Source organism: Apis mellifera, linkage group LG15 (genome assembly GCF_003254395.2).
Source record: "Apis mellifera strain DH4 linkage group LG15, Amel_HAv3.1, whole genome shotgun sequence".
NCBI lineage: Eukaryota > Metazoa > Arthropoda > Insecta > Hymenoptera > Apidae > Apis > Apis mellifera.
Window position 1 is genome coordinate 8,071,969 of NC_037652.1, and position 27,696 is coordinate 8,099,664.

General features: G+C 38.0%; 6 protein-coding genes across 17 annotated transcripts in view; 2 read left to right on the forward strand and 4 right to left on the reverse strand.

Annotated features, from left to right (window-relative positions):
- Positions 1 to 53: 53 nt before the first annotated feature.
- Positions 54 to 3,322, reverse strand: LOC100576224 (carbonic anhydrase 2). Of its 5 annotated transcripts, XM_006563634.3 has the most exons (9): positions 2,424 to 2,742; positions 2,247 to 2,349; positions 2,011 to 2,147; positions 1,120 to 1,254; positions 893 to 1,037; positions 691 to 796; positions 488 to 590; positions 248 to 384; positions 54 to 183 (listed from the first exon to the last, which is right to left on the reverse strand). In XM_006563634.3, exons 3-9 carry the CDS (start codon positions 2,060 to 2,062, stop codon positions 73 to 75), a joined length of 789 nt encoding a protein of 262 aa, XP_006563697.2. In that variant the 5' UTR covers positions 2,063 to 2,147; positions 2,247 to 2,349; positions 2,424 to 2,742; the 3' UTR covers positions 54 to 72. The 5 variants fall into 5 exon arrangements, with proteins under 5 accessions (XP_006563697.2, XP_026301328.1, XP_026301330.1 ...); XM_026445543.1 differs by having other exon boundaries at positions 54 to 384; XM_016916661.2 differs by lacking the exons at positions 54 to 183; positions 248 to 384; positions 488 to 590; ... (1 more) ...; positions 893 to 1,037; positions 1,120 to 1,254 and adding exons at positions 1,778 to 1,924; positions 2,841 to 3,322 and having other exon boundaries at positions 2,424 to 2,529; positions 2,621 to 2,762.
- A 129-nt stretch (positions 3,323 to 3,451) lies between these two features.
- On the reverse strand, positions 3,452 to 4,811 carry LOC100577841 (carbonic anhydrase 7). The gene is made up of 4 exons (XM_003250250.3): positions 4,653 to 4,811; positions 4,430 to 4,573; positions 3,975 to 4,328; positions 3,452 to 3,798 (listed from the first exon to the last, which is right to left on the reverse strand). The coding sequence occupies exons 1-4, from the start codon at positions 4,663 to 4,665 to the stop codon at positions 3,557 to 3,559; spliced, it is 753 nt and encodes a 250-aa protein (XP_003250298.1). The 5' UTR covers positions 4,666 to 4,811; the 3' UTR covers positions 3,452 to 3,556.
- A 279-nt stretch (positions 4,812 to 5,090) lies between these two features.
- Positions 5,091 to 8,156, forward strand: LOC726898 (carbonic anhydrase 3). The gene is made up of 5 exons (XM_001122615.5): positions 5,091 to 5,225; positions 5,302 to 5,568; positions 5,744 to 6,000; positions 6,148 to 6,372; positions 6,445 to 8,156. The coding sequence occupies exons 1-5, from the start codon at positions 5,168 to 5,170 to the stop codon at positions 6,544 to 6,546; spliced, it is 909 nt and encodes a 302-aa protein (XP_001122615.2). The 5' UTR covers positions 5,091 to 5,167; the 3' UTR covers positions 6,547 to 8,156.
- LOC102654084 (tetraspanin-3) lies at positions 7,254 to 16,154 on the reverse strand. Of its 3 annotated transcripts, none has more exons than XM_006563631.3 (9): positions 15,669 to 16,154; positions 14,404 to 14,490; positions 12,041 to 12,253; positions 11,752 to 11,937; positions 10,994 to 11,116; positions 9,534 to 9,587; positions 9,361 to 9,453; positions 8,702 to 8,785; positions 7,254 to 8,623 (listed from the first exon to the last, which is right to left on the reverse strand). In XM_006563631.3, exons 2-9 carry the CDS (start codon positions 14,449 to 14,451, stop codon positions 8,561 to 8,563), a joined length of 864 nt encoding a protein of 287 aa, XP_006563694.1. In that variant the 5' UTR covers positions 14,452 to 14,490; positions 15,669 to 16,154; the 3' UTR covers positions 7,254 to 8,560. The 3 variants fall into 3 exon arrangements, with proteins under 3 accessions (XP_006563694.1, XP_006563696.1, XP_016772149.1); XM_006563633.3 differs by having other exon boundaries at positions 12,041 to 12,135; positions 15,669 to 16,153; XM_016916660.2 differs by lacking the exon at positions 15,669 to 16,154 and adding an exon at positions 15,364 to 15,636.
- A 141-nt stretch (positions 16,155 to 16,295) lies between these two features.
- Positions 16,296 to 27,696, forward strand: part of LOC100577912 (uncharacterized protein C15orf61 homolog) — an 89,785-nt gene continuing 78,384 nt past the window's right edge. For all 3 annotated transcript variants that reach the window (XM_026445546.1, XM_026445547.1, XM_026445548.1), the window contains exon 1: positions 16,296 to 16,501. The gene's annotated coding sequence lies outside the window, so the exon portion shown is untranslated. The remainder of the gene's footprint in view (positions 16,502 to 27,696) is intronic.
- LOC412795 (cadherin-99C) overlaps positions 16,763 to 27,696 on the reverse strand; it is a 112,448-nt gene continuing 101,514 nt past the window's right edge. For 3 of the 4 annotated variants that reach the window (XM_006563627.3, XM_006563626.3, XM_006563623.3), the window contains 10 exons: positions 27,386 to 27,670; positions 27,018 to 27,191; positions 26,376 to 26,585; positions 26,005 to 26,136; positions 25,102 to 25,218; positions 24,572 to 24,970; positions 22,270 to 22,898; positions 21,535 to 21,765; positions 19,781 to 20,010; positions 18,780 to 19,102 (listed from right to left, as the gene is read on the reverse strand). In XM_006563627.3, coding sequence (XP_006563690.2) covers positions 18,780 to 19,102; positions 19,781 to 20,010; positions 21,535 to 21,765; positions 22,270 to 22,898; positions 24,572 to 24,970; positions 25,102 to 25,218; positions 26,005 to 26,136; positions 26,376 to 26,585; positions 27,018 to 27,191; positions 27,386 to 27,670 — 2,730 coding nt within the window. Of the gene's footprint in view, positions 19,103 to 19,780; positions 20,011 to 21,534; positions 21,766 to 22,269; positions 22,899 to 24,571; positions 24,971 to 25,101; positions 25,219 to 26,004; positions 26,137 to 26,375; positions 26,586 to 27,017; positions 27,192 to 27,385; positions 27,671 to 27,696 lie in introns of all 4 variants that reach the window. The other variant, XM_016916657.2, reaches the window with a different exon arrangement.

A 27,696-nucleotide genomic window follows, 5' to 3' on the forward strand; every position in this document is an offset into this window, starting at 1 on the left:
ACACGCATGCACGTATAAATAGGAAAAAAAAGAGATTAAAAAAACGTGACTCGTATGATGTTGCTTGTTATATTAACTTGGCACAGCTAAATATATTTGTCTACACTTTAGTAACTGTATCTCTCGACAATTTGACTTTATACATTTCCCATCTTTGTCCCTCAGTTTTCGAAATTCTTGTATCTGTGGATCGATATCTCTGATTAATAACAGCATCTCGGTCACAAGTTGCAGTGTTGCAACTTACTTCGCTGGCTCGCACGGGTATAACCACCGGGAACACGATCCAAGTGGCGCATTCTGGATAATCGGCAACATTGAACGATCCTGAGTATGTGTAATATCTACTGCAATACGTAGCCCAACGCATCCAAGCTAAACTGTCTAAAAAAAAACGGAGGAGAGGGAATTAAAATTTATTAGAGAGACGAAGAGGAGACGGAAACGTCAAGTGAAATTAAATTATCATCAATAATCAATCCCTTACTAGGTGGTATCTTCGTCTCCATTTCCGTGTCCACGATATCCTTCAAGTTCTCCGTTATCCTTTCCAATTGCGGATTAATGCAATTACAACAACCTGGTTGCACCTTTTAGGAAATTAAGCGAAATTTGTACTTCCACCATAAGGGATAAAAGAAGTGGGGAGAAAAGAAGTGGGGGCGTCGAAATCGTGATTGGTACCCGTACCAAAAACAGATACGCCAAAATGCAGAAACCGTCTTTGTGCCTGAAACATTCTTCCATTGTGTGATACTTTCTGTTCCAATGTATCACGTGGCCTTCCATCGAATACCTTGAACGGATTGGATTGGATCGATCAATTCGGGGAGAGAAATTTTGGAGGGGATTGTTCTCTTCTTCCCCCCTCCCCTTCTCCCTCAATGTTTACCACGTATTGTTTATCGTATGCTCGGCACCGTTGCAATTGTCCTCTCCCCAATGGAAATGCGCGCTTTCGAACTCGTACACGTCGTCTACCAACGGCCCACCGCAAATCGTGGATGGAATCCTGTTCCCGCTTAAAGTTATTTTCGCTGAGAACAGTAGATGGGGATAGAGTTTAGATTAGATACTTCCAGATGGATGGAAAATAATTGGATCGTAACGAATTACTACCAGTTTGACCGTTGTTTATCATCTTCGCTTCGCCTTCGTTCAACCAATGGCCGTTCAAAACAAGTGGAGGATATTTTCGCTCTCGTACCAATCTGTCGTCTAGGTTAATTGGGGATTGGCCCGTCACTGGTAAACCTAGAAGAAAAGAGAGGAGGAGAAGAGAAAGGAAAAACATGGATACAAGTTGCAAAAATGCGTATACATAACCTAAAATGTTATCGAGAGTTTCGATTATCCTCCTACCGATTAAACCTGTATATTCTTCCATTGTCGTTACGAACGAATTCACGGAACGAGATTTCACAGAATTCTATTTTAGTCAGTTATTGGAATATATCCAGTTGGAAATTTTCTTTGAAGGACGGCATAATGAATATGTGTGGGGATAGATGTTGTGTGCGTGATCGAAGGTAGAAAGGTTATGCTTCCTTCTCTTTTTCTTTTTTTTTTTTTTTTTTTGATGCATTGGCAAACAAGGAAACAAGGAATAATCTTGAATTAATTCGTTCTTTTTCGAAAGTATAAAAGGCGAGAACCGTTAATTATAAATTTCGATCATTTTGTCGATTAAATTTATTGACCTTTAGAATTAGAATTCTTCTAATTTTATAGAAAAATTGTATTTATACAGTGTAATAAAAAAGAGTATATAACGAGATTATAAATCAACAAAGCGATTTATTTCTCATGCTACAGCGTCATCCGTGATGTGATAAATTGTTCTTCTGTGAAGTCGTTGTTGCGACCTGTTATTTTTCAATATATTCTTCATTTTCCCGTCGTATAGGCTTCTAAACGCGTCTATCTGCGATGCGAGTACAAAATATACGAAAAACATATCGAGAGAATTGCAAGAGAATCATTTCTTTTTTTTATAATAAGATCACGAACCTGACGAACGGATATTTTGTTCACGATCGGCGAAATAATCCATATAACGCATTCCTGGTACGGTGGTGTGGTAAGGGAACCCTTGTAAGTATAATAACTGTGACCTTTACATCCCTCCAACATCCAAAGCAAGCAATCTGAATTAAAATAATTGTTATACGGCTATTAATTTACACTTCTATGTGATCTTCAATCTATATCGAAAATAAGAAAGCAACGCGGTAAAGTAAAATTACAAGGTGATATGTTGGTCTGGCTTCCTATCGTCTTGATCTTTGACAAGTTGTTGGTAATTTCCGCTAGGGAGGGATTGTCCGGTATTCCAGGGCAGCCCACCACCTGTTCACGCGATTACAAAAGTGGAAAATTCGATCGTTGTAATTCGCACAAATTGAATTGACCGTTACACGTACTTGCATGAAATACGAAAGCACAGCGATTCCATCCGATTTGTCGTAGCACTTGTCTATCGATCCGTAACGAGTGTTCCAATGCATCACCTGTGCCTCCATCGAGTACCTGGATGGAGTGAAGAAAAATGACGAGCAAACTGGATGATATTCGGATTTGCACGCGGTTTTTTCTTGCGAAGAGATGCAAACGTTCTTACCAGATACCGTTTATGGAATGCTCCGCGCCGCACGAGTTCTCAGCGCCCCAACGAAATTGCACGTTCATGAATTGAAACTCGTCCTTCGACAATGGACCACCGCGCAGATAAGGTAGAGATCTGTCGTCAATCTCTATGACGACTGAGGGAAGGGAAGAGTTAATTTTCTTATTCGAGCGAAGAATTTTTAATATTCGTTTATTAAAATCTAAAAATTTACCCGTTCTCCCTGTATTCGTCATTTTAACCGTCCCTATATCCGACCAGTAATTCGTCATGTAGAGAGGTGGAAGTTTCTTGGTCCATGTGAACGTTCTGCACAAATCGATCGGTGATTGCCGCCATTTAGGCAATCCTGTTGACGATGTCGATACGATAGTGTGCTTGATAACTTGAAAAATCGAGACGAATTTAAGTATCGTAGCAATAAGATATACAGGTTATAGCGATACATTTCTTTTTAATATAACGCTTACGTGCTTTTTTGTCTCTTTTGATTAACATTCTTTTGTTAAGTATTAAAGGATAACCGATAAAATTTTCAATTAAATATTTAACCAAAAAGTATATATGTGTGCGTATACATGGGATCGGATCAAAGTGTAAATTGATTCAAATTATTAGCTGCATGTTGATCGAGATAAGATTGAGGTTTGCAACGAATCTCGTTGCATTCGATTATTATGTTTTCGCACGAGCATGCAATTCGAGTTCGCCATTCAATATATTATTCGATCGTTTCGATAAATGGAATTAATCATACAATATATAAGCTTTAACAAGAAGATATCTCGTAGAGGTTAAACGATATGAAAGAAAAGAGATATGAGATGAATTATACGTTAGATTTTTATTAAACGTACACATGCACGACGTTCAACATAAATATCAATAATATAAACTTTATAATAGTTTTCGATTCGAATAAACGATAACTTAATTCACGTAATAAACCATACGGCCATTTAATTTTTGCACGTCGCGACAATTATCTTTTATGCAGCGGCCCTCTTTGTTACGTATCATGCGAAACAGATCCGCTTGATTCTCCGAAATTCTGACTGGTTCCGGGAAAACAATCCAGGTAGCGCATTCGTAATGCGGGAAAGTGGTGAGCGAGCCCAGGTAACTGTAATAACCAGGTGTTTGGCAAGCTTGTCTCATCCAGCTCAAACAATCTACGATGCATAACAACGATCGATAAAGTTGAAAATTCTTTTTCCAACCGAGAAATCTTTGAGAATTGAAAACAAAGTTTTTCTCTTTTCCTTTCTCTTTTCCCTCAAAATATAATTTTGTTCATCGATCAAAATGGAGGAAAAGAAAAAAAAAAACGAGAAATTCTTAAACGTACTTGCCGGTATCTTTGTGTACGAGTTATATTGGGTGATTTTGTACAGATCGTCGGTAATCTTGGAGAAGGACGGGTGCTCGTCCCAGGTGGGGACTTGATAAGCTTGCAGGAAATACGAGCATATCGCGAGGCCGTCGTTCTCGTGCCAACATCTCTCGATCGTTTCGTATCTTTTGTTAAAGTGTATCGCTTGCGCCTCCATCGTGAACCACGTGCCGTTCAACGTGTGCTCGGCACCTTTGCAGTTAGACGAGCCCCATCTAAACACAACTTCGGAAAGCTCGTATATATCGGTCGCCAGAGGACCTCCCTGAATCGTTGCTGGACTCCTGTTTCCCTCCAACGTCACACGAACTATGCATGTTATATCACCATATTTATACATAACGATGATAATAATATTAATAATTGATCGAAGCAAGGAGAATAATTAAAAGGAGAAGGAAAAAAGTCACCTGTGGTCCCGATGTTTCGCATTTTTGCCTCACCGTCGTTGTTCCAATGGCCGCTCATGATAAGGGCGGGGAATTTTATCTTGATCAAGTTCCGTTCATCGATATCGATAGGGGATTGGCCCCATTTTCGGCCCCCAGAATCGCCTTCAACAATGAACGTCACGTGAGGTTAAACGAAAGAGGACAATTTTTTTTTCCTTCGAGAAATTTAGAAATTTCTTACCGGCGCACTCCATCTCTTATATTATCGTAATTATCACATCATCCGTCTTCGACACGTTGATCATTGCGCGTAATTATTCCACGATTTATTTACACGATAGAACGTGTTGGACATTTTCATCGCGCATTTGAACTTTTTCAATTTTAACTTCGACCTAGTCTGAAAATGAAAACGAGAGACGTTTTACAGATATATATATATATGTATATATATACCGTCACTGCTATCGAGATGGGAACAATTAAATGGTGTTCAAGCGGTGTGAAGTTATACACGATTATATGGATACATCCGCCCGGATATTATCCGGTCGATCGTTTTGCTCGTTCATTTTTCCTGATTATATAACCCAACATGTTAATCTTGTCGAACGTTTTTAAAATTGTCAAGTGAAAATTCTTGTACTTATCTGTTGTCTATCCATGTATCGAGACGGAACGCGATCGAACAAGCTTCGAGAACCTTCGTCAGTGTATCATCGAGGATAATAAGAAAGGGGGGGACGATTGTTAAAAATGATAAACATTTCAGTTTCGGAATTCATGATACTATGTAGCAGCGTCCTCCTTATTTGTAAGTCTATTTTTACATATAATCACATCATCACGTATCTGTTAAATTTATGCATCTGTTTACAACCTGGTTACAGTTTTACTATTGACCGAGGTCCTGGATTGGACCCAACTGTTCCCCTGGGCGGAAGAATGCAATTTTCCACGGTACACGTTCGGTTACGCGGACCGAAACGGACCGCACATGTGGAAACTGTTGTATCCCGACAGTAATGGCGGCAATCAGTCGCCCATCAACGTCACAACGCAACTCGCCGTTGTGGTGCAACCGTCCGAACCTCTTCGATGGAGCGGCTATGACAAAGGGCCATTATCGATGACTATAACCAATAATGAAAATAACGGTGCAATTTTCCACCACCGGTTCAATAACCAAAATTATCGAATTATATTCGATCGCGGCGTGAAAGATTTTTTTCTTTACGTTTCTTTCTTTCTTTTTTTATATATATATTCTTATATATATTATTTCTTTATTCGAGCATTTTGTAACACGTAGCCGTTGTATACTATTTCCAGTTGTATTGAACACGATGTGGAGCAACACGACACGACCGTACATCCAAGGCGGATGTTTGACCTCTGTTTACGACCTCTGCTCCATGGTCTTTCACTGGGGCCACTCGAACGAGGAAGGTAGCGAGCATACTTTCGATTACGTTCGATTTCCTATGGAGCTACAAGTGTGGCACATAAAACGTGGCTTCAACTCGTTGTTGGACGCGATCACGGCTAAAGAAAACGACGGGATATTGATCGTGTCGTTCTTCTTTCAGGTTCAATCTCTCTTTTTTTCGTTCATCTAAAAAAAAAAAAAAAAAAAATGTGGATAAAATAAGAAAACGGGGGAAGAAAAGTGCCTTCGTAAAATATATATATCTATGTATATATGTAACGATACATATATCGTAATATTATCGTAGATCACGAACGCAGACAATCCTTACTTGGACCACATCGTGACAAATCTGTGGCGGATTATTCAACCTGGAACAAAGGTGCACATTCCTCCTTTCCCACTCTTATGGATCTTTCCAACTTTCGAGAGGGATTATTACACGTACAACGGCTCTTTTACCCAACCACCGTGCAGTGAAATCGTCACGTGGATATTACAGCCCGAACCGATTGCCATATCGTCGTCACAAGTGATATTTCACAAATTTTAATTTATCAATATAAATATATTTTGTACCTTCTACAATCGAATTCCATCGTAGGTTGCTCAATTTCGAAAGATCTGCTCACCAGACGGCCCCATTTTGTTCAACTGTAGGCCCGTTCAACAAGTGAACGAACGTAGCGTCTATTTTTACGCATAGCGCACATATATATATATATATTCGTTAAGTAGTAAGCTTTTAAATTTTTTATCGTGCGTCGAATATCGTAGAGTCGAAAAATGTGTGATCGATTCCGTCAAACATTTTTTTTTATCTTTTAAACTTGTAATCCATACGTGTAAAGTGATTTTTTTAATTAAAAATTAATCAGAAAGCGAACGCGTTGTTTTCTCTTTTTTTCCCACCTCTTACGAGAACAGAAATTTTCCATGCATATGATAAGAAACACAATTTACAGAGAGCAATTGTTTTATTTTTCTACTATATATATATATATATTTTTTTTTTTTTCTTTTACGCGTCAAATACTTTCCAACAAATTTCATTAGAAAATAAAGATGTAACAAAGTTAAATTCACTCATCGCAAGATATATATATATATATGTATATATATATATGTATATACGTATCATCTATTTGGCACGAATTATTGTAACAGATATATTTCTTTTCTTTTTTCCTCTTTTGTAACAATTATCCAACGTAAAAATGTTTTTCTTCTGTTGCGAACACTATGATAGAATATGTTTTTTTTTTTTTTCTTTTTCTTTCATTTCGTTTTATTTAGATGCGCGTCAACTTTTTTTCTTAAGCAGTTTGTTGTTACGTCAACTACACAAATTTCTATCACACACTTATACATCGATATTGCGTACATTCACTCTTCGACGGTATATTTTTTTTCTTTTTTTTTGTTCCTCGGTAAAAAATCGCAAAGTGGTTTCGAACATATGCGCTTGCCAATGTATATCGTATAAATCACGTGAGTCTCGTGTGAAAAATTGCATATCGCATATCCCGCGAGAAAAAGTAAGAAAAACGACAGATCTGTCGATGCTGTTCATTGTTTCATCGAATTTTCGAACTTTCATCTCAACCTTTCTCGTCGTTGTTGCGCGATCCATATTTACAGATGTACCCGTAATTCAAACTTTGGTTCACTGCGACGTTTGGTACGTTTTTATCCCATGAACGCGAGAATATATCGAAACTTTTCGATCGGTGTTGTTATTTCAAACTATCACTTATTCACAGTACTCGAATGCTCATCGAACAAACAAATTGATCAAATTGTTCAAAACTTTCGGAATAAAAACTTCTTTGAACGAACTAGCGTTTCGATACAACGCTCCGTCCACCGAGACGACCCGATCGTGTTTCGGCCATCTTCGACTACTTAACCGATGTTGGTCGAAGATAGCCGAAGCACGAGTGGCGTTAGATTCGACGTTCTCGATTCTTCCACGAGATATTCGGATATAAACATTCGGATACTCGAGTAGTTTGAATTAATAACCTTTTCAGTTTCGATATTTATTCGAATATGACGAGTCATATGGTAAACGATCGGTTTGAGAATCGTAGCGTGTTTTCGTATTCAGAACGAACACGAGTGGAATAACATTTTTATGTACAGAATTTGTGCAGACATCTTTCTCCCGTTTCGTCACGATACGACATTTTATAACGAAACACACATACAAGGGACGGGAATGGGCTGGAAAGTTCCGAGCAAGCACACCTTTCAATCCATACGATATAAATTCCACGATTATTGAGTGTTCTTAAAAAATTAAAAAAAAAAAAAGAAGGATCGTTTTAAAGAGATTCGATAATCTCTTAAGCAACGTTTACGTTTAGGCTATGTTTTTTTTTTGTGATAGACGATCGTGAAATTGAACAAACTTGATCGACGTTCGATCGAAAATATCGACGAATTTAATTTTTAAGAATCAATCGATAGAATGGAAAATGTGTTGTGTTTCAATGTAAACGCGGTTTTGCAAAATCTGCTCGAAATATCCATGTTATTATTATCACGTATGTATCGTTGTTCCCTCGAACGAATATTTCCACCGCAGAATCGTCGAAAGTGAACGGATGAAACATCAGAATAATGCGACGTTTGATCTCAAAAGTCGAAAACTCGACAGAGACTTGGAAATTGGTTTCCCTCCCTTTCCTTTGTGCTCTCGTGCCATCCCAAGAGTTTCAATCCACTTGCATCTCCCTTATCGTTCGGCAAAGAAAAGCCGAGGTTATTATACCAAATGTCTGAAACATAGAGGGCCGTGCGTGATTAGATTTCAGAGACGGATACAATCGAACCGAATATATCCAATAAATACGTACTTGTATCCCAGCCATCGCCATTCCCAGGAATACCAACGTGAAGCTCTCGCATTGCAGCCAACTTGTAACTTTGAGAAGGCAGCCCTGCGAGCATATTTAAGCGATCAATTAAAATAAACAAACTAAAGTCGAGAAGAATGTTTTAATTTGTTTAAATGTTTTAATTGACTTTGCTCGAAAAATGAAAGAAAAAATAAAAAAGAATTAAATTGCTGTTATTTCTTTTTTTCCTTCTTCTCTTCTTCTTCCTCTACATTTAGATTTTACGAAGCTAATCGAATTGAAAGCTATTTTAAAGAGGGAAAACTGGTTGTCGGTAATAATTTCCATAATTTAATTAATTAAAAGTAAGTCGTTCGACAAATGGAGCGTTCCAATTCAAACCTCCATTTTACCAATCCAATAAATTGATCCTTTATACATATATATATATATATACATAGAATCTCATAAATATGCAAAGCGCGAGAGAGATAAGTATCCTTCGGCCGTCAACGACCTCCCCGTAAGATCGATAAACATTTTCCAATTCAAGAATTCCTTTGTTGGATAAGTATGTTGTACGACTGGATTCGAAAAAATAAAAAAATAAGTAAAAATTGTTTACAAATTTTAAGCTTTAAGTTACAAACGATTAAATAATGGAAATAAAGTTCTACCTCTTGGTGTCTATATCCATCGTGACCTTCCTTGTCCTCTATCTGACAGGCCAGTTCGTCCTTCGGTTTTGGATTCAACCACGGTTTCTCGGTCTTTTTTTTCGAGGGAAACGAGGATTTAACGAATATTGCACGATAAATAAATTTCAAAATTTCGATTGCAAATTACTCACATGTTTGTTGAATACTCTCGATACAACGCTCATTGGGCTTCCCGTATTTTTCACCTGCGAACCGATACAATATGGTGTGTATATTTCGAGAACGATTTTTCAAACTGAACTGAAAATTCTCTCTAAGAAAAAAAAAAAGAAATCACGAATTCCAACTTTTTTTTTCTCAATCAAAAATTGTTAAAAAAATCTTCCAAAGAAAAAAAATTTCAAAAATTGTTAAAAATCTTAATTATCTAGAAAAAAATCTTAGAAAAATTGTTAAAAAGAGGAAATATTCCTATAAATTTTCCACACATCTTTTAAAGAAAAAAAATTTCAAAATTGTTAGAAAGAATCTTAGAAAAATTGTTAAAAAGAGAAAATATTCCTATAAATTTTCCACACATCTTCTAAAGAAAAAAAATTTCAAAATTGTTAGAAAGAATCTTAGAAAAATTGTTAAAAATTGGAAATATTTCTATAAATTTTCCACACATCTTCTAAAGAAAAAAAATTTCAAAATTGTTAAAAATCTTAATTATCTAGAAAAGAATCTTAGAAAAATTGTTAAAAAATATTCCTATAAATTTTCCACACATCTTCTAAAGAAAATTGTTAAGAGTCTTAATTATCTAGAAAAGAATCTTAAAAAAATTGTTAAAAAAAGGAAATATTCCTATAAATTTTCCACACATCTTCCAAAGAAAAAAAAATTTTAAAATTGTTAAAAATTTTAATTATCTAGAAAAGAATCTTAGAAAAATTGTTAAAAAGAGGAGATATTCCTATAAATTTTCCACACATCTTTTAAAGAAAAAAAATTTCAAAATTGTTAAAAATCTTAATTATCTAGAAAAGAATCTTAAAAAAATTGTTAAGAAGAGGAAATATTCCTATAAATTTTCCACACATCTTCCAAAGAAAAAAAATTTCAAAATTGTTAAAAATTTTAATTATCTAGAAAAAAATCTTTAAAAAATTGTTAAAAAGAGAAAATATTCCTATAATTTTCCACACATCTTCCAAAGAAAAAAAATTTTAAAATTGTTAGAAAGAATCTTAGAAAAATTGTTAAAAAGAGGAAATATTCCTATAAATTTTCCACACATCTTCCAAAGAAAAAAAATTTCAAAATTGTTAAAAATCTTAATTATCTAGAAAAGAATCTTAGAAAAATTGTTAAAAAATATTCCTATAAATTTTCCACACATTTTCTAAAGAAAATTGTTAAAAGTCTTAATTATCTAGAAAAGAATCTTAGAAAAATTGTTAAAAAATATTCCTATAAATTTTCCACACATCTTCTAAAGAAAATTGTTAAAAATCTTAATTATCTAGAAAAGAATCTTAGAAAAATTGTTAAAAAATATTCCTATAAATTTTCCACACATCTTCTAAAGAAAATTATTAAAAAAAATCTTAATTATCTAGAAAATTGTAAATCGGTTCGAGGATTGGTAAAAATAAATTCCCCATACCTCTGTATTTTTTAAAACGCAGCACGTGAGGGGGACTTGCCTCCTGTTCCCCGAAATTTGCGCGTCCCTCCACCATGCCGTGCCGTTGTAATCCCCGTATCCGTGAATTCCGCAGCAATTAAACTGCAATGAAATCGTTGATGTGTGCTTTTTTTCGACGTGTGGTTCCCGAAAAAAAAAAAAAAAAGAAGAAAAAAAAAAAAGATTCAACGCGCGCGATATTAAACGATATATTGCTGGGAATAAAATTTCCATCGCGCGGTTCCCTGATCTCTTCATTGCCAGGACGCGATCCTATTATTCTCGAGATTCGATCACGGTTTCGAAATTCAGGCGAAATTACATCGAAATCGGTGTTAAAAATAACGGTGCAAAAGTAACGAGACAATATTCGTTGATCGTCGTTTCTTTTCACGATTAAACGGATCTCTTAAATTTCCAAACACCGAGAGAATTTAATGGCGTGAGAACGTTTTGTTAATTACGTTGGAAATTTTTTTCTTTTTTCTTTTACAGCAATAAACGCTTCCGCAATCTAAAAACTGGAATTGCGCTAAATGATCGTGTGACGCGCGTGAAACAAAGAGAATATTCCGTAATTCGTCCCCCTTTTTCTGCTATTTTTTTTATATTCCTTTTTTCGAGCCACCTTTTATTCGACGCGATTCCCAATGTTTGTTGATACGCGACGCGACGAGCGTGGGAACGCAACGGGACTTAAAATAAATAATCGATATTATTAAACGCGGCGATCATACCTTGTATTGGGCGAAGTCGAGGCTGTGGCTGAAAGGGATGTCGCTGGTTGGCTCGTGGCCGTAGCCAACGGCCAATTTGCTGATCAGACGCTCCTCCAATCCGGAAAGTATTCGAAACGTCATTATACCGCCGGCAGCCGCGGTGACGAGCTCCGTGACGATCAGCGCCACGAGCATGCTCATGTACTAGGAACAGATAAAAAGAGTTACAGCACAGCGGTAGGCCTTGGCAAGCAAGCTTATTGTATCCATATGGCGAGCGAGATTACATCTGTCGATTACAACTTACGGTGGCCAGTATGCACTGGCTTCCGTGGAGAGCGGCGCGGCATCCGAAGAAACCGACTGTCAACACGGTGAAACCGAGGCCGAGCAAACTGTAAGCTATCAGATTAATAGTATCGTGCGGTGTGGCGTCGTGCACGAAGAGATTTAACAGGTGACCTTTGCTTGGCTCCAGCAGCAAGCATGCTCCTATCATCAGTACCGTACACCCGGCCAACTATCGAGTAATTTCATTTTATGCGCCTTACTTTCGGGATTATCGCAATATACGGAGGTACTTTATGCAACGCGATAAGGTATAAAATTCATAGAATCAATAATGGATCGTCGATCAAGTCGAGCAACATTTTTCGTAACGTAAAAAAAACTAAATTGAAAGAAATTAAAAATTTTCTTATAGGAAGAGGAAATCGTGCCCTTGAAATCGCTTTTTGTTTTATCCCGATATCTCGATCGGTTTCTGAGATATAAAGGCTCAAAGTATTGGTAATACTTAAGATAACGAAGTTATGAATGGGCGACCTATCGATCGATTCTTTTTTTCTTGAAAATGCGTACTACGTTCTTGCAGGAATCGTGTTCAAGATTCTTCTCTGCAGTTCGAGATAGATCGGTGAGACGAAATGCGAACGAAAGATCCGAGTAAGAGAACGGAGATAATAAACGATTAAAAATTACCCTTTCCTTTACACGACGATATCTCGGGAACCGAAAGTCGTGTCGAAATAAATAAAAAAGCGTTTTAAAGGGGAAGATTTGACGCTTCCAACGATCCCTTATTTATCGATAAAAAGTCATTATCTTCGGAGTTATAGCGGTTCAAAGTTTTCCTAATTTTAATAGGATTTAAGAGTTTAGTTAATCAAGTTAAAGAGTAAATGATTGAAAAATTATCTTTTCTTTACACGATAATATCTCGAGAACCGGAAGTCGTATCGGAATGAATGAAAAAGCATTTTAAAGGGCAAGGTTTCATGCTTCCATTGATCGCTCGTTTATCGATTAAAAGTTATTATCTTTGAAATTACAGCGGTTTAAAATTTACGTAATTTTAATAGTTTTGATGAAAACAGACAATGTAGACAATTTCTCTCTTTCCTTTCCTTTTATATTTTTCACCGTTTTAAATTCTCGATCCAATTACATAAGGTACCTCGTACGTTTCAATGATAACGTATTTAAATGGTATATAATTGCTACAGAATTGCAGAAGTTTTCGTCGTTAGGAAGAAAGTTTTTATCTACGTGAAATTAAACTGTACTGTTTTGCCCCGTACTTGATATTCACATATATAATTCATATAAATATGTATCTACGAGAAAATTCCAATTTGAAACATCTCAAAACAAAATTATACCAGATATACAGATCCTCGCAGATGATATGGATGGAATATTCGTTCGCTCTCGGAAAATTTCTCGATTGTTTTCGTCGCCAAAAAAAAAAAAAAAACTTAACATTTGCGCGCGCTTAATAATTATTTTATTGTTTGTAAAAAATTATCCAATGAAAATATCATCGCATTGTTTATGCGTCACCGTATATTTGATCGTAATTTAAAAATATTCATGTGACAAACGTATATTATATACATATATATATATTATTTTACCCAGATATCGATTTATCTCGAAATAAAGTTTTAAAATAATATACAATTCGTTTCAATTATTTTCGAAAAAAAACAAACAAAATTCTATTGCAATATATTGCAAGGAAATTTTATACTTTTAACAACACGGACAAAATAATGCGCTGCTTTTCGAACGAATTTTTTTTTTTTTTTAAATACTTTTATTTCATCAACGCTCAACTCCCGTCCCGTTAAAACAAATGTCGTGTTATTCGAGGATTAATCTTACGTTGTTGGATCCGTTGCAAATCAGCATCAGCTTGTCGAAAAACTCGCGACTCGATAAACAGATTGATTTAACCGATTAATCGATCTATATTTCCGGATCATCCCGATTCGTGAAATTCTTATTTTTATCGAATGTAATTCTTCTTCACTTTCCTTTGTTGAAAAATTTGTTTTCGAATGGATCGTTTTTCCATCAAAATCAAAACAACTTCTGCAATTTCGTAACAATATTTATTATAATCCATAGAAGAGTTAGTTTATTCACTGTTTATTGAACTTTCTAGGTGATTGACTTTACTGATATGCCAACCATATATTCTCACTTTGCGACGCGCGTTCATTTGTTTCACGCTTTATCAGAAAAAATATCAAAGCTCTTTGTGAAATCACACCAACGTTACGTGCGAAAAGGTATTTTCATCTTTTTTAAATATATGGAAATAGATCGATTTTCTCTTTTTTTGCACAATGAATCACGTGATTAATGTACTTTCATATACTTTACCCATATCAATAAGTTGAACGTGAACAGAACGATTTTCAAGTACTTCATGCCGATCTCGTTCTTTCAAGCCGTCAAATAATCATCGATCTGCAAAGATAATTTCCATCGACGTGAATTATTTAAAAAAAAAAAATTCGTGTCACTTTATATTCTATTAATTCTCTTTCGAGATCCAAATTTTTCACAAAATATATTCTCCAAATATTTATAAAATTATCAATTGAAAAAGTTGTTGCACGAGGAGAAGAAGAAAGTTCGTTTGTTCACGCGTTTCCTTCGCGAGATTAAAATTTGCCTCTTTAAAAAAAATCTGCACGAACGATTGAACGCACTAATCTCTAAAAAGTTAAAGCGCGCGTGAAAAAAGAAGAAGAAAATGGAGAAAGAACGAAAATTTCTACTGCACGTTGATCGATAAAAAATTTATAACTCTGGGACAAAGAACAGGGGATTATATAGGTTAAATATACGATACGTCGTTTGAATTCCATGGATGACAATCGTACAACGTCGAACAACGTGCACGCTTTTCTTGAAAAGAGAATTGCTTCGAATCCTCCAATATATTAATTATTATATATACATATTCGCTATAATCGGGATTAACCATTGCTCGATGCACGTATTATAATTCGATATAATAAGGAAAACACCACGAATTAATAACACGAGTGAAAATTAATTAACAATAATCCTTCCTCGTTCGTTATTAACGTACGATTCCGTCGCTCGATTTTGAACGAAAAATAAACCATGATTATTGCACAAACCGTCGACCAACATTCGAATTCAAAATCACGATAATTTCTCTTCTTTTTCTTATAATCCTCCGCGAGAGAGAAAGATTAAAGCCTAACGAGAATCCTGGCCGATTTTCGTCTCCCCCCCTTAATTTATTATCGCATTATTATTAATCGATACACACACCACGATGGAGCGCACAAAGCTCTCGAACAATACCTTCCACGAATATCTCCCGTTTATCTTTCCATCGGCCGCGATATTACCATCACCATCACTACCATCATCACCATCACTACCATCATCACCATCGTCATTGTCATCGTCGTCATCATCCGTGCAAACATCGGGATGTAAACTCGATCGTCGTCCCGATCCCCTGTTGATTCGCCCAGTTTCACGCTTCGCTCGATGAGAGTGAGTGAGTAAGAAAGAAAGAGAGAGAGAAAGAGAGAGAGAGAAAGAAACGAAGGGCGGGAAACGCGGGGTTACAGCGAAACAAAAACTCGTAAAAACGTACGTACACGTTTACATCCCACATCCATCGATCACCATAGATTCACAGGTGGTCCACAATTACACCGGTGATCAACAACACCTAGCAACAACAACACCACTTCCTCCACCGAAATCCTCTTCCCAATATTCGCCTTTCTTACTTTCCTTCCTTCGCGAACGGGGGATCTCGCGGCGGTAATAATCTCCCTCGCTCGATCGTCGACGCGTAATCCTGGACGTGGCCGATTCGTGGCCGGCGAGGAATAAGGAGGGAACGAGGGAGCGGGGAGGGGTGGGCAGGAGAGGACAGAACACGCGCAAGAGACACGAGAGATCGATCACGATGCGATATCTCACGTGCCAACTCTCCCGTGCGAGGATTTTCTCTTATTCCTCGAGCGAGCAACAAGGGAGTACCCCTCGACCAACAGGAAATCCCTCTCTGTACCGATCGAGGATCCCGAGACGACCGAGACGACACTGGCGAGGGCAGATGCTCGCTTGCCCAGCTCCTCGATGCGCGCTCATATACACATACATACGCTCTCTCTCTCTCTCTCTGTCTTTTCTTCATTCGTCTCGCCTTCTCCACGGGCCCACGGCGCGTGTGCGTCGCGTTGGAACGGCGCCGACGCTCTCTCGTCTTGCTCCCTAGTCGATCCCTGCTCGTTAATCCACGCGTTTCGACACGCTCGAGAGCCGCGCTCTGTTCTCCCGTTCGATGTTCCAACGATCGTGTCTCCAGCGTAGGATAGGATATTTTGTATCCTTCTCCCGGAGTTCGAAGGATCTCGAGGGCGAGGGGAACGAAAGAGGTGCACGAACTGGACGATGGATGTCGTATTGGGACGTGAGACGAGTGAGTTTTCGTTATCTCAAGTTTTTTTCGCTTGCGCGATGTTGCGACGACGATACATGCTTTTCGCTCTCTCGGGAATGGGAAGAAAGTTACGCGTTTTAACTCGAATATCTTTTCTTCTTTAAGTTAAGTCGTTTTCTTTTTTTTATTTTATTTTATTTTTTTTTGGATTTCGTAAAAAGGATTGGAAAATTTCACGATTTTCGGTATATGTGTGGTATAATACAATATGGCTGAGGCTTTGTCGAATTGTATTCGTAATTTATGTAAATATAATAGATTTATTAAAAGTATTAACAATTTTTTACAGCATTCGTATTTCGGTCATTTCACGCAACACGTGTATAACTATATATATATATGTATATATATAGTAAATGATTGACGCTCTAGTCCACGAATTGACGATGCGGGTCGTTCTTTTTTCCTTATTTTTTTTTAAATAAAACAATCGAAAGATAAATTCTCTATGTTATGATATAGTCGGGATGTTCGCCGCACGACTAGAGATTATTAAACCGATCAAGTCTCGCGATTTCCTTGTTAACCATTCCTCGTTCTTCGCGTTAAAATTTTAAAATAATCGCTTTAAGTACAATATTTCCCGATCGAATAATCGATTCCAAATATCCCAATACTCGAAATTCCGCAGAACGTTTCACGCTACAATTATTATTCAAACACTTGCGCTTTGAAAACACTTCGGCAAAAATATCCGTACATCTGATCCACGCAGGATATGTATCATTTTTACGGCGATGAGTTGACGATCTCGACGATAGTTCGAACGAGAGAAAAGAAAGGAAGCTCGATCGAAGAAAAAAAAAAAAAACAAACGGAAGAGCGAAGAGACACAGGATGCGTGAATTGTCGAACACATCTTCTTATTTTTTTTTGTAACAACATACACGTAACAACGATATGCCTACCATTGGTCGAATCTCTCGTTAAAAAAAAATAATAAAATAATAAAATGAGCAAACGCGCGGTTATAAATAAAAAAAAAAAGATCTTATTGTACAACGGGTATTACAATAGGGGGGGGAGGGTCTTACAATTATTTAAGTTCACGGGCCGATCATTCGTACGTATATATTCACAGGATTCACGCATTCGTACGATCACATTCAAACCGCATCTTTTTTTTTTCTTTTTTTCTTTTTTTTTTTATAAATCGATTAACGTTATTTAATATACTTAACAGCTACGTTGCGTGGACGGTACGTTGCGACTCGTTGTTGCTAATCGCTATACATGATTTTATTATCCGCACATTTTCCATTCAGTAGTAAAAATCAACGCATGGCGTACGAGAATTCCGCAAAAGAAAAAGAAAAAAAATTATATATCCGTTTCTCGTTAATAAGAGACGAGATGATGAAACTATTGCACAGCTGCGGGTCCTCGGGAAAAAAATTGCCCAACGTTTCAATAATAGATCGAAGAAGTTCGAACGATTATTTCTTTTTTTTTTCACCCCCTTTTAAACGAGGACGCTCGATCTCGAACGAACAAAATCCGTTTCAATATCCTCGTATCCAGGCGTCGAGACAAAGAAAAAAAAAAAAAAAAAAAAAAAAAAAATCACATTAAAAATTGGTTCATTCGATGGCAGAATTTCGTTGTACAGTCGTGACGGACCCCGCCGAACGGTCCGAGCAAACACGGCGAATAACAATTTTTCTCAAATATCAAGAGGAATTGTTCGCCCCCTTTGAATATATAGCTTCCTCGTCGAAAGCTTTTCCTTCAGGGGGGAAAGAGAGGAGGGGGGAGCGGGCCTCGCTCGTTTCTCTCCTTCGCCCCTCCCCTCCCTCGCGACCTCGTTTCCTCGAGTCGAGTACGAGTAGCGCCGCCGCCTCTTCTCTCTCTCTCTCTCTCTTCGTCGCGCACAATGCTCGCGATTGAAACCACGCTGCGCGAACAAAATTCTCTCTCTCTCTCTCTCGCGCATGCGCGCGCTTCGAAAGAAAACGAATCCGTTGGCTTTCAAACTCGTGCCTAAAAACCTACCAACGTTACACAACGTTTCCTCCCCCTCCCGGCGTGAAATTAATCTCGATAAATAAAAAGCGCTCTCCCCTCGTGTTCTCATTCACAGAGAGAGAGATGTAAAAAAAACTCTCGCGAATAAATTTTTCTCTCTCCGAGATGTATATCGAGGAAAGAGTAGCTCCTCCCCTACTCCGCACGGAAAAATGGCCGAAACGGAAGAGGGAGAGAGAGAGAGAGAGAAAGAGAGAAGTAGATATAACTCGTTGGAAATAAACGAGTTGATTTACAACTCGGTGGTGGTTTCGACCGGGCTCTGCTCGCCCAGATACGTGAATCCCAGATGGGAATAGTCCCTTTTCTCTCTGAACGTGACGTTGTCGTTGGATGGGCTCGGGCTGAGCAGCGAGTCGTTGCCGTGGTTGTAGAGCGGGTTGAGCACAGGCGTCGCGTCGTGGTTGTTCAACGCGGTGTTCGCGTTGTTGCCGTTGTTCTTTCTTCCAAGCGTGGATCGCCGCAACGAGTGGATGTTCGCGTCCGCGTGGGTCCCCGCTATGCTCGAGGCGCGCGCTGTTGTCGCCGCCTCCGAGCTTACAGGGCTCTGTTGACCTGCCAATGGAATTAAAATAAGTGAAAATAGCGAATCCTTTCTTTCGATTTTTTTTTTACCCGTTACAGATATTTTCTGTGTACGGAAGAAGGGAGATGGTTTTATATATATCTCTCGGGAAAACGGGACGAAATTTCAAACGATAAACTTTTCCGCTCACCGTAAATCGATGCTGGGATCGATATCTGGGAGAGTGGAGGAGAATCGAGTCCTCGCTTCTGGTGGATGGAAAAAAGTCGATATATATTGGAGGTGGATGGTGTATTTATAAAAGTTTCGGAGAGTTTAAGGGAAGGATGAAAAGTGTGTGTACGATATAGGGAATTTATCGGGGAGGGGATACGTTGTTGAAGTTTAACGCGTAATTAGTTTGCATTCTCTCCTCTTTTTCTGCGCTCTTATCTTTAACCTCGTTCCCTTTCGATCGCGTGATACTTTATATACATATCCTTGTAAAATATTTTTATCGCTGAAAATAAAAAAAAAAAAAAGAAAAAACAATCTCATTCTTTGACATCTTCAATATTTATCGTCTCGCGAATCTTGAGAAAGAAAATAATCTTTGGATATTTAAATATTCATATCCAAAACTTGATATATATAAATAATAATAATAATATATATAAGTAAAATTATATAAATAACGAATCATATTTGTAAAAATGTTTTCCAATTACCGGTACTCTCTCCGTGATCTTTGGTAATGTAGCTAACGTTGTCCAGGCTGAACGCGTGATTCTTATTGCTGAAATCGAGCTGAAGGTCGTTGTAACTGTCGTTGTCGTCGACGGGCACGCTCATTTGAAGCACCTGCGTCTCGTACTCTTTCAAATTGGGCTCCACGTACACGGGATCGTAACGGGGCACCACGTACATTCGCTGCATCCGTTCCTTGTACGCTTTGTATCTGTGCAACGAAACGGGAGAGAGAGAGAGTGAGGGAAATTCGTATCGGAACTCGAGTCGCGTTCGAGCGAGAGGGAACGATACGAAAGAACGGCGTCTTAACGACGGTGCTAAACGCTTTAAGACAGCCGGAAAGTCGTAATTAATTCTAATGGGGGTAATAAAGGGAACGATGAATTTGCACGGTTGATACTCGTTAACCGAATGATGAATATTCATTTCGACGCTTCGAAAAACGTTCCTTTCTCTTTTCCTTTCTTTTTTTCGCGCGATAAGAGAATAATTCTCGACGAATATTCTTCTCAAATCATCTTCTCACCTGATATAGCATTTCCTCGAATAAATAATATTAGATTTTGATTACTTTCTCCTTCATTATTTATACTTTTATTAAGAAATTTATTTTATCCAAGACCAGGAACTGGATGAACTGTATATCCACCATTATCAGCATATTTATATCATTCATCACCTTCAGTAGATTTTGCAATTTTCTCTCTTCACATATCAGGAATTTCCTCAATTATAGGATCATTAAATTTAATAGTTACAATTATAATAATAAAAAATTTTTCTATAAATTATGATCAAATTTCATTATTTCCATGATCAGTTTTTATTACAGCAATTTTATTAATTATATCATTACCCGTTTTAGCTGGAGCAATTACCATACTATTATTTGATCGAAATTTTAATACATCATTTTTTGATCCTATAGGAGGTGGAGATCCAATTCTATATCAACATTTATTTTGATTTTTTGGTCATCCAGAAGTTTATATTTTAATTTTACCTGGATTTGGACTAATCTCTCATATTGTAATAAATGAAAGAGGAAAAAAAGAAATTTTTGGTAATCTAGGAATAATTTATGCAATATTAGGAATTGGATTTCTAGGTTTCATTGTTTGAGCACATCATATATTTACAGTTGGATTAGATGTTGATACTCGAGCATATTTTACTTCAGCAACAATAATTATTGCTGTACCAACAGGAATTAAAGTTTTTAGATGATTAGCAACTTATCATGGTGCAAAATTAAAACTAAATATTTCAATTTTATGATCACTAGGTTTTATTATACTATTTACTATTGGTGGATTAACAGGAATTATATTATCAAATTCTTCAATTGATATTATTCTTCATGATACATATTATGTTGTTGGACATTTTTATTATGTTCTTTCAATAGGAGCAGTATTTGCAATTATTTCAAGATTTATTCATTGATATCCATTAATTACTGGATTACTATTAAATATTAAATGATTAAAAATCCAATTTATTATAATATTTATTGGAGTAAATTTAACTTTCTTTCCTCAACATTTTTTAATCGTGATAAAGAGCTATTGTACGATACGTTTGTACAATTTTTCTGCCCCATCACAATTATTCGAAATCGAATCCAATAATATAACGTACGTGTTATAAAAATTATTCGAAAGCATTTTATATCTTTTAATTAAAAAGAACGGCTTCTCTTCGAAAACGAGAGAGAGTTAAGCTCACTCACCTGGACCAGGACACGCAAATGTAGACTATACCAGCAACGCCTAGAATCAGTATGACGCAGGCGATGATGATCAACGCGTACGGGAAGACCTCGCCGCTGAAAGCAATGGCGGTCTGAGTTCGTATCGGCTCCGGTGGCATCACTGGCGCGTGGATGTCTATCGCGTTGGCTCGAACCAACGTGGACACGTCGAAAGTGATGTTCGACATGGCCGTCTTGTCGAATATCGATCTGCAACCGTCGATTATTCGTTACTATAACCGTTTTGTTAAATACGAAATCGAAATCGCGAATACGTGCCAATTATTAATTAATTATTAATCGTTAAATCGTTGACTCGTAATTATTTCGTGGCAAAGTTTGGTTTGGCGACGAAAAACGTGAAAGGCAATTTCAAAGCGTGTATTTTTAAAAATTCGAGACCAGTCAAATATAATCGCTTGTGTCAATTTCGCGACGCGAAGCTTCGATATATTTGACACACTTTTTCTCGCGTCCCTATATCGATCCGTGGCTTTTTTGCGCGGTTCGCGCGGTTACCGCAAAAAATAAAATCGACAAACTCCCTTTTCAACTCTCGTGTATTAAAACTCACGCGTAGACACTTTTTTTCCGTTATACGCGTTATACGGCGGTTTTTCATCGCATTTTTCGATCTTTCGTAAAAATAAAAGAGGAATAAAGATAAAAAGTATATATTTTAAGCAACTCATGGAAAAACTTTTGTATCCTCACCTTTGTATCCTCGAGCTGTTCCTGTCCAAAATAGCTTCGGTGTCCGGATCGATCGCGTAGAACCACACGTCCGAATCCTGAGGATACATCTCGATGGTTCCATTCTTCGTCAAGTTCTTTCGCACGGCTATCCTGTCTATCCCGATCAATAGCTCGCTCCTCTCCTCGATTATGCCCGCAATCTTGGACGCCTCCTTCTGCAACGAGTCGGGCGACGCGTCCTGGACGACGAGTATCATCAGATTCTCCTCGCCTATGAGATTCACTATGACGGGGGCAACGATCGAGTTGAAGTTGTCGGTCGAGTTTGGATTATCCCGAACACGAACGTCGAATTTGAAGGGAAGCTCGGCCGGGTCCACGTTGTCGAAGGTGGCGGTCGTTCTGATTATACCGGAAGACGTGTCCATCGCGAAGTAATCCGATCCCCGTCCGCCCAGTATCCTGTATTCCAGCTTCCCGTACTTTCCGTTGTCCTTGTCGTGGGCTTTCACCTGGATCACCGTCGAACCGAACTGCGCCGACCGCGGAATCGCGGCGAAGTAACGCCCCCTCGACAATTTTGGATCGTTTTCGGGGAAGATGAATTCTGGCTTGTTGTCGTTCACGTCCACCACTTGAATCTTCACCTAGATGAGAAATTTGAGATGTTGGAAATTTTTTTTTTTATATTATTTCTAGCTACGATTTTTGTTCATTCAAATGGATAAATCAATAAAGAGATCTACGATTTTGGCGATTGCTAAGATTGATCGAATCGTATCGAAAATTTAAGAATAGCCGCTTTCGATAAAAATGGCGAATTATTTCCTTATCTTAAAAATTAACGAAGACTGATTGTCGAAAAAGCGTATATAGACGATCGTGTTGTAAAAAAATACGATAGGAGTCGATCGAATCGTATCGAAAAAGAATAGCTTTCGACAAAAATGGCGAATTATTACCTTATCTTAAAAATTAATGAAGACCGATTGTCGTATACACACGATCGTATTATAAAAAAATATGATAGGAGTCGATCGAATCATATCGAAAAAGAATGGCCGTTTTCGACAAAAATGGCAAATTATTACATTATCTTAAAAATTAACGAAGACCGATTGTCGTATACACACGTATTATAAAAAAAATACGATAGGAGTCGATCGAATCGTATCGAAAAAGAATAGACAAAAATGGCGAATTATTACGTTATCTTAAAAATTAATGAAGACTGATTGTCGAAAAAGCGTATATAGACGATCGTGTTGTAAAAAAATACGATAGGAGTCGATCGAATCGTATCGAAAAAGAATAGCTTTCGACAAAAATGGCGAATTATTACCTTATCTTAAAAATTAATGAAGACCGATTGTCGTATACACACGATCGTATTATAAAAAAATATGATAGGAGTCGATCGAATCATATCGAAAAAGAATGGCCGTTTTCGACAAAAATGGCGAATTATTACATTATCTTAAAAATTAACGAAGACCGATTGTCGTATACACACGTATTATAAAAAAAATACGATAGGAGTCGATCGAATCGTATCGAAAAAGAATAGACAAAAATGGCGAATTATTACGTTATCTTAAAAATTAATGAAGATCGATTGTCGAAAAAGCGTATATACACGATCGTGTTGTAAAAAAATACGATAGGAGTCGATCGAATCGTATCGAAAAAGAATGGCCGTTTTCGACAAAAATGGCGAATTATTACCTTATCTTAAAAATTAATGAAGACCGATTGTCGAAAAGGCGTATACACACGATCGTGTTGTAAAAAAATACGATAGAAGTCGATCGAATCATATCGAAAAAGAATAGCTTTCGACAAAAATGGCGAATTATTACGTTATCTTAAAAATTAACGAAGACCGATTGTCGTATACACACGATCGTATTATAAAAAAATATGATAGGAGTCGATCGAATCATATCGAAAAAGAATGGCCGTTTTCGACAAAAATGGCGAATTATTACGTTATCTTAAAAATTAACGAAGACCGATTGTCGTATACACACGATCGTATTATAAAAAAATATGATAAGAGTCGATAGAATCATATCGAAAAAGAATAGCTTTCGACAAAAATGGCGAATTATTACCTTATCTTAAAAATTAACGAAGACCGATTGTCGAAAAGGCGTATATACACGATCGTGTTGTAAAAAAATACGATAGGGGTCGATCGAATCGTATCGAAAAAGAATAACCACTTTCGACAAAAATTATTACGTTATCTTAAAAATTAACGAAGACCGATTGTCGAAAAAGCGTATACACACGATTTAAAAAAAAAAAAATTTCTCACCATGGTCGTATTCCTGCCGGAATTCAACAGGCCCGATAGAGACTCGAGCTTAATTTTCACTTGATAAGATTCCGTCGTTTCGTAGTCCAAAGCGCCTTTCTTCAATTTTAGGGCGCAATTTCTCTCCTCCGTGACGCCAGCCTCGAACAAATCGTCCTCGTTCCCGCTGTAAATCTCGCATTTCAACGGGGTCGTGTCGTGAGCGTGGCTGTTTATAATGGTGATTATCTTGATAAGAGTGTTGTCGCCCGCGTCCTCCGGCACCTCAACGTTGTACGAGTTTTCCGCGAATCCTAACCCGATTTCCGGAGGCACGGTGGCAACATGGCGAACGTAAACGGGCACCGTAGTCACCGAGGATAATTGAGGCTCACCCATGTCGTACGCCCGCACGTCGACCTAAAATAATAATCGAGATAGGGATAGGGATTCCATATCCATCAGCTGCATCGTGTAAAATGGATGTTGAAATACATCGATGGACAAAAATAATGAAGATTCTTTTACGAATGAAATTAAAATTACCGTACCTGATACTCGGTGTCCGTTTCTTTTCGCAAATCGTCCCTCACTCTGAGCACACCGGTGTCCGGATCGATCATAAAATATTTGTTGGCTATTCCGCGTCCCACGATTTCGTATCTTACCTGTACGGGACGAAGAAGTAATAGGGCAATGGAGAAAATTAACGAGTAGTGAGAATCGTTAAAAATTTCTTGAGACGTATTGAGTTATTCGAAAAGCAATTTCGTTCTTTTTCACGACGATGAAACATCAACAAGTCGTTTCACGCGAAAAGTAGAATTCGAATTCGATCTCGTAACCTTTTCTCGAGTCGTTGTTCGTCGCTTTGCTTCGACGGTACATCTTTATTTTGTCTTCGTCAATTTCAATTTGTCTTCCAGAAACGTGCAACGTCGAAATTACCGGAACGAAATTTTGAAAACCAATTTTCACATCGCGTGACAACCGTTAATAAATCTTTTCCATAGACTTTGTGTAACTTTTTTCTTGTCTGAACACCATTCTTACTTTTTCGATAATAAAAAAGCAAAATATGCCGAAAATGCTTCTTTCGGTCTCGCATATTTGCTATCACGCGCGAGAAACACGACTGTACGGAATCGAACGAATTTTTCTTATACAAAGAAACCATGAAATGCCAACTGTGAAAATATATAATAACTACACGGTTTAGAACGAAGTTGGCCGGATAAAAACGTTCGACTAGCGACACTCGTGTGAAAAAACGAAATTACTCACCGAATAACGCTAGAATTAGTCAATGATCGATCGAGCCTCGCCTTTCTGCTACCCAAGATCGATTCGAATCGAAGATAAAAGGTAGGATAGATAGAATGGTCACGAGTTAATGGGATAAATCGATGGTTATCGTGGTTAAGATCCGTCATTCGGGTATTAATCGATCGTACCTGATTTCCGGGTGCAGTACCATCCGAATCCGTCGCTATAAGATTAATGACCGTTGTGCCAATGGGAATGTCGTCGTCTAGCGTAATCGGGCGAGGAACTGACGTGAACACTGGCGGGATGTCGTTAACATCCTGGATAAGGAATAACAACGCCGTTCTCCATCACAATGAACACTCGCTATTCCTGAATTAATTAACTACTCGATCGATAACCGACATCGATCAAAATAGAAACGAACACGCGAAAACCGACCGAAGATACGTATGTACGCATATTTATCGATCGATACGATAGATTTGACCGATTCGGTTCGAACTGAACGGCGTAAAAAGAGAGAAAAAACAAGGGAACAGAGAGATTCGATCGATACCTGGACGTTGACCACGACTCTCGTGGTGGAGCCAGGCAGATCGCTCGTGTTCTCCACGGTGCCGATTATAAGGATGTGTTGGCTCTCTCTCTCGTAGTCCAAACCACGGGTCGTTTTTATCACTCCTGTCCTCTGGTCTATGGCGAACAGTTCGGTATCCCCTTGCTTGATCATGTACGTGATCTGCTTCTTTGTATCCGGATCATCGGCCTGGAAGCGGATCATCTCGTTTGCTTTTAGACAAGGAGGAAGGATCGGGATCGTCCCCGTTCGACCAGAATTTACGTTCCTTCCGCCACGATGGCCGGAATACATAAATTATCTCGCGCACCGTTTCATCGACGCCTCTTGTCAAATACTATGCGATTGCGCTCGATTGGAAAGAATGAAAATTAAACCAAGCTTTTCATCAATTTAAACATGAAAAATTCGATTTTTGAAAATTTTATGTCAACGTATATCGTGCATTTTTGATCTTTCCCCTCTACTGTTATTTTATTTTTTTTTTCTTCATCATTGGGAATATATCAGGCTAGAAACGAGGCAAGATGAATTTATAGAAGAACCGTTAGGTTTTCGCTTCGTCAAGCCAAGTTTTTTTCCTCAAGTTATTAAAAGCGGGAAATGACTCCAACTACCCACCGTTACTTGAAGCACCGTGTAATCCGGTATATTCTCCTTGACTCGTGCCTCGTAGCTGCTCTGATGGAAAACGGGGACCTCGTCCTCCACGTCTATAACTTTCACCGTCACTGTTGCCGTTGCTAAACGATAATCAGGAGCGCCGTCCCTCGCGGTCACCACAAATTTGTATTCCTGCGGAACGCAATCTCCTCTTACTTAAAAATAATCCCTTCGACTTTTCGCTAAGCGAAAAAAAACATCCCGCTACGAACGAGGTTTAATCTCGCCTTTAATCGAAATCGAAGCTTTTTAAAATTAAAGATCTATCGGTTATTTAAAAAAATTAAATTAAATCTTCGACTCGATTCGATTCGAATTTTCCTTACGTCGTTCTGCTCGTAATCGAGGACGATCTTGGTCAGCACGTCCCCGGTCTCGGGATCGACCGTGAACGGGATATCGTCGGGGGCGAAGTATGTTATTTCCGCGTTTATCCCCTCGTCCGCGTCCTCCGCGTGCACGCGGCCGATCAATTTCCTGGCCTCGCCCTCCTTCACCGAGAATTCGTAAGGCAGGCCGACGAATTCCGGATTCTTGTCGTTTATGTCCGTCACTTTGATGTTCACCGTCGCCGTGCTGAACAGGCCACCCGAATCCTCCGCTTTTATCAGCTATGGAAGGACAGAGAGAGAGATAA

Coding starts and splice junctions, on each gene's coding strand:
- LOC100576224 (XM_026445543.1), bottom strand. CDS start 2,062: ATGCGTTATATGGATTATTTCGCCGATCGTGAACAAAATATCCGTTCG. Junction 1,255..2,010: donor ACAAAATATCCGTTCGTCAG/GTTCGTGATCTT, acceptor CTTTTCTTCTAG/GTTTACCAGTGACGGGCCAA. Junction 385..487: donor GGAGACGAAGATACCACCTA/GTAAGGGATTGA, acceptor GTTTTTTTTTAG/ACAGTTTAGCTTGGATGCGT.
- LOC100577841 (XM_003250250.3), bottom strand. Junction 4,329..4,429: donor GCGAAACATCGGGACCACAG/GTGACTTTTTTC, acceptor TAACATGCATAG/TTCGTGTGACGTTGGAGGGA. Junction 3,799..3,974: donor GTACACAAAGATACCGGCAA/GTACGTTTAAGA, acceptor TATGCATCGTAG/ATTGTTTGAGCTGGATGAGA.
- LOC726898 (XM_001122615.5), top strand. CDS start 5,168: ATGATAAACATTTCAGTTTCGGAATTCATGATACTATGTAGCAGCGTC. Junction 5,569..5,743: donor AACCAATAATGAAAATAACG/GTGCAATTTTCC, acceptor TACTATTTCCAG/TTGTATTGAACACGATGTGG. Junction 6,001..6,147: donor TCGTGTCGTTCTTCTTTCAG/GTTCAATCTCTC, acceptor ATATTATCGTAG/ATCACGAACGCAGACAATCC.
- LOC102654084 (XM_006563631.3), bottom strand. CDS start 14,451: ATGAAGTACTTGAAAATCGTTCTGTTCACGTTCAACTTATTGATATGG. Junction 9,588..10,993: donor GCGTTTTAAAAAATACAGAG/GTATGGGGAATT, acceptor ATCGGTTCGCAG/GTGAAAAATACGGGAAGCCC. Junction 8,786..9,360: donor ATGGATATAGACACCAAGAG/GTAGAACTTTAT, acceptor ATATGCTCGCAG/GGCTGCCTTCTCAAAGTTAC.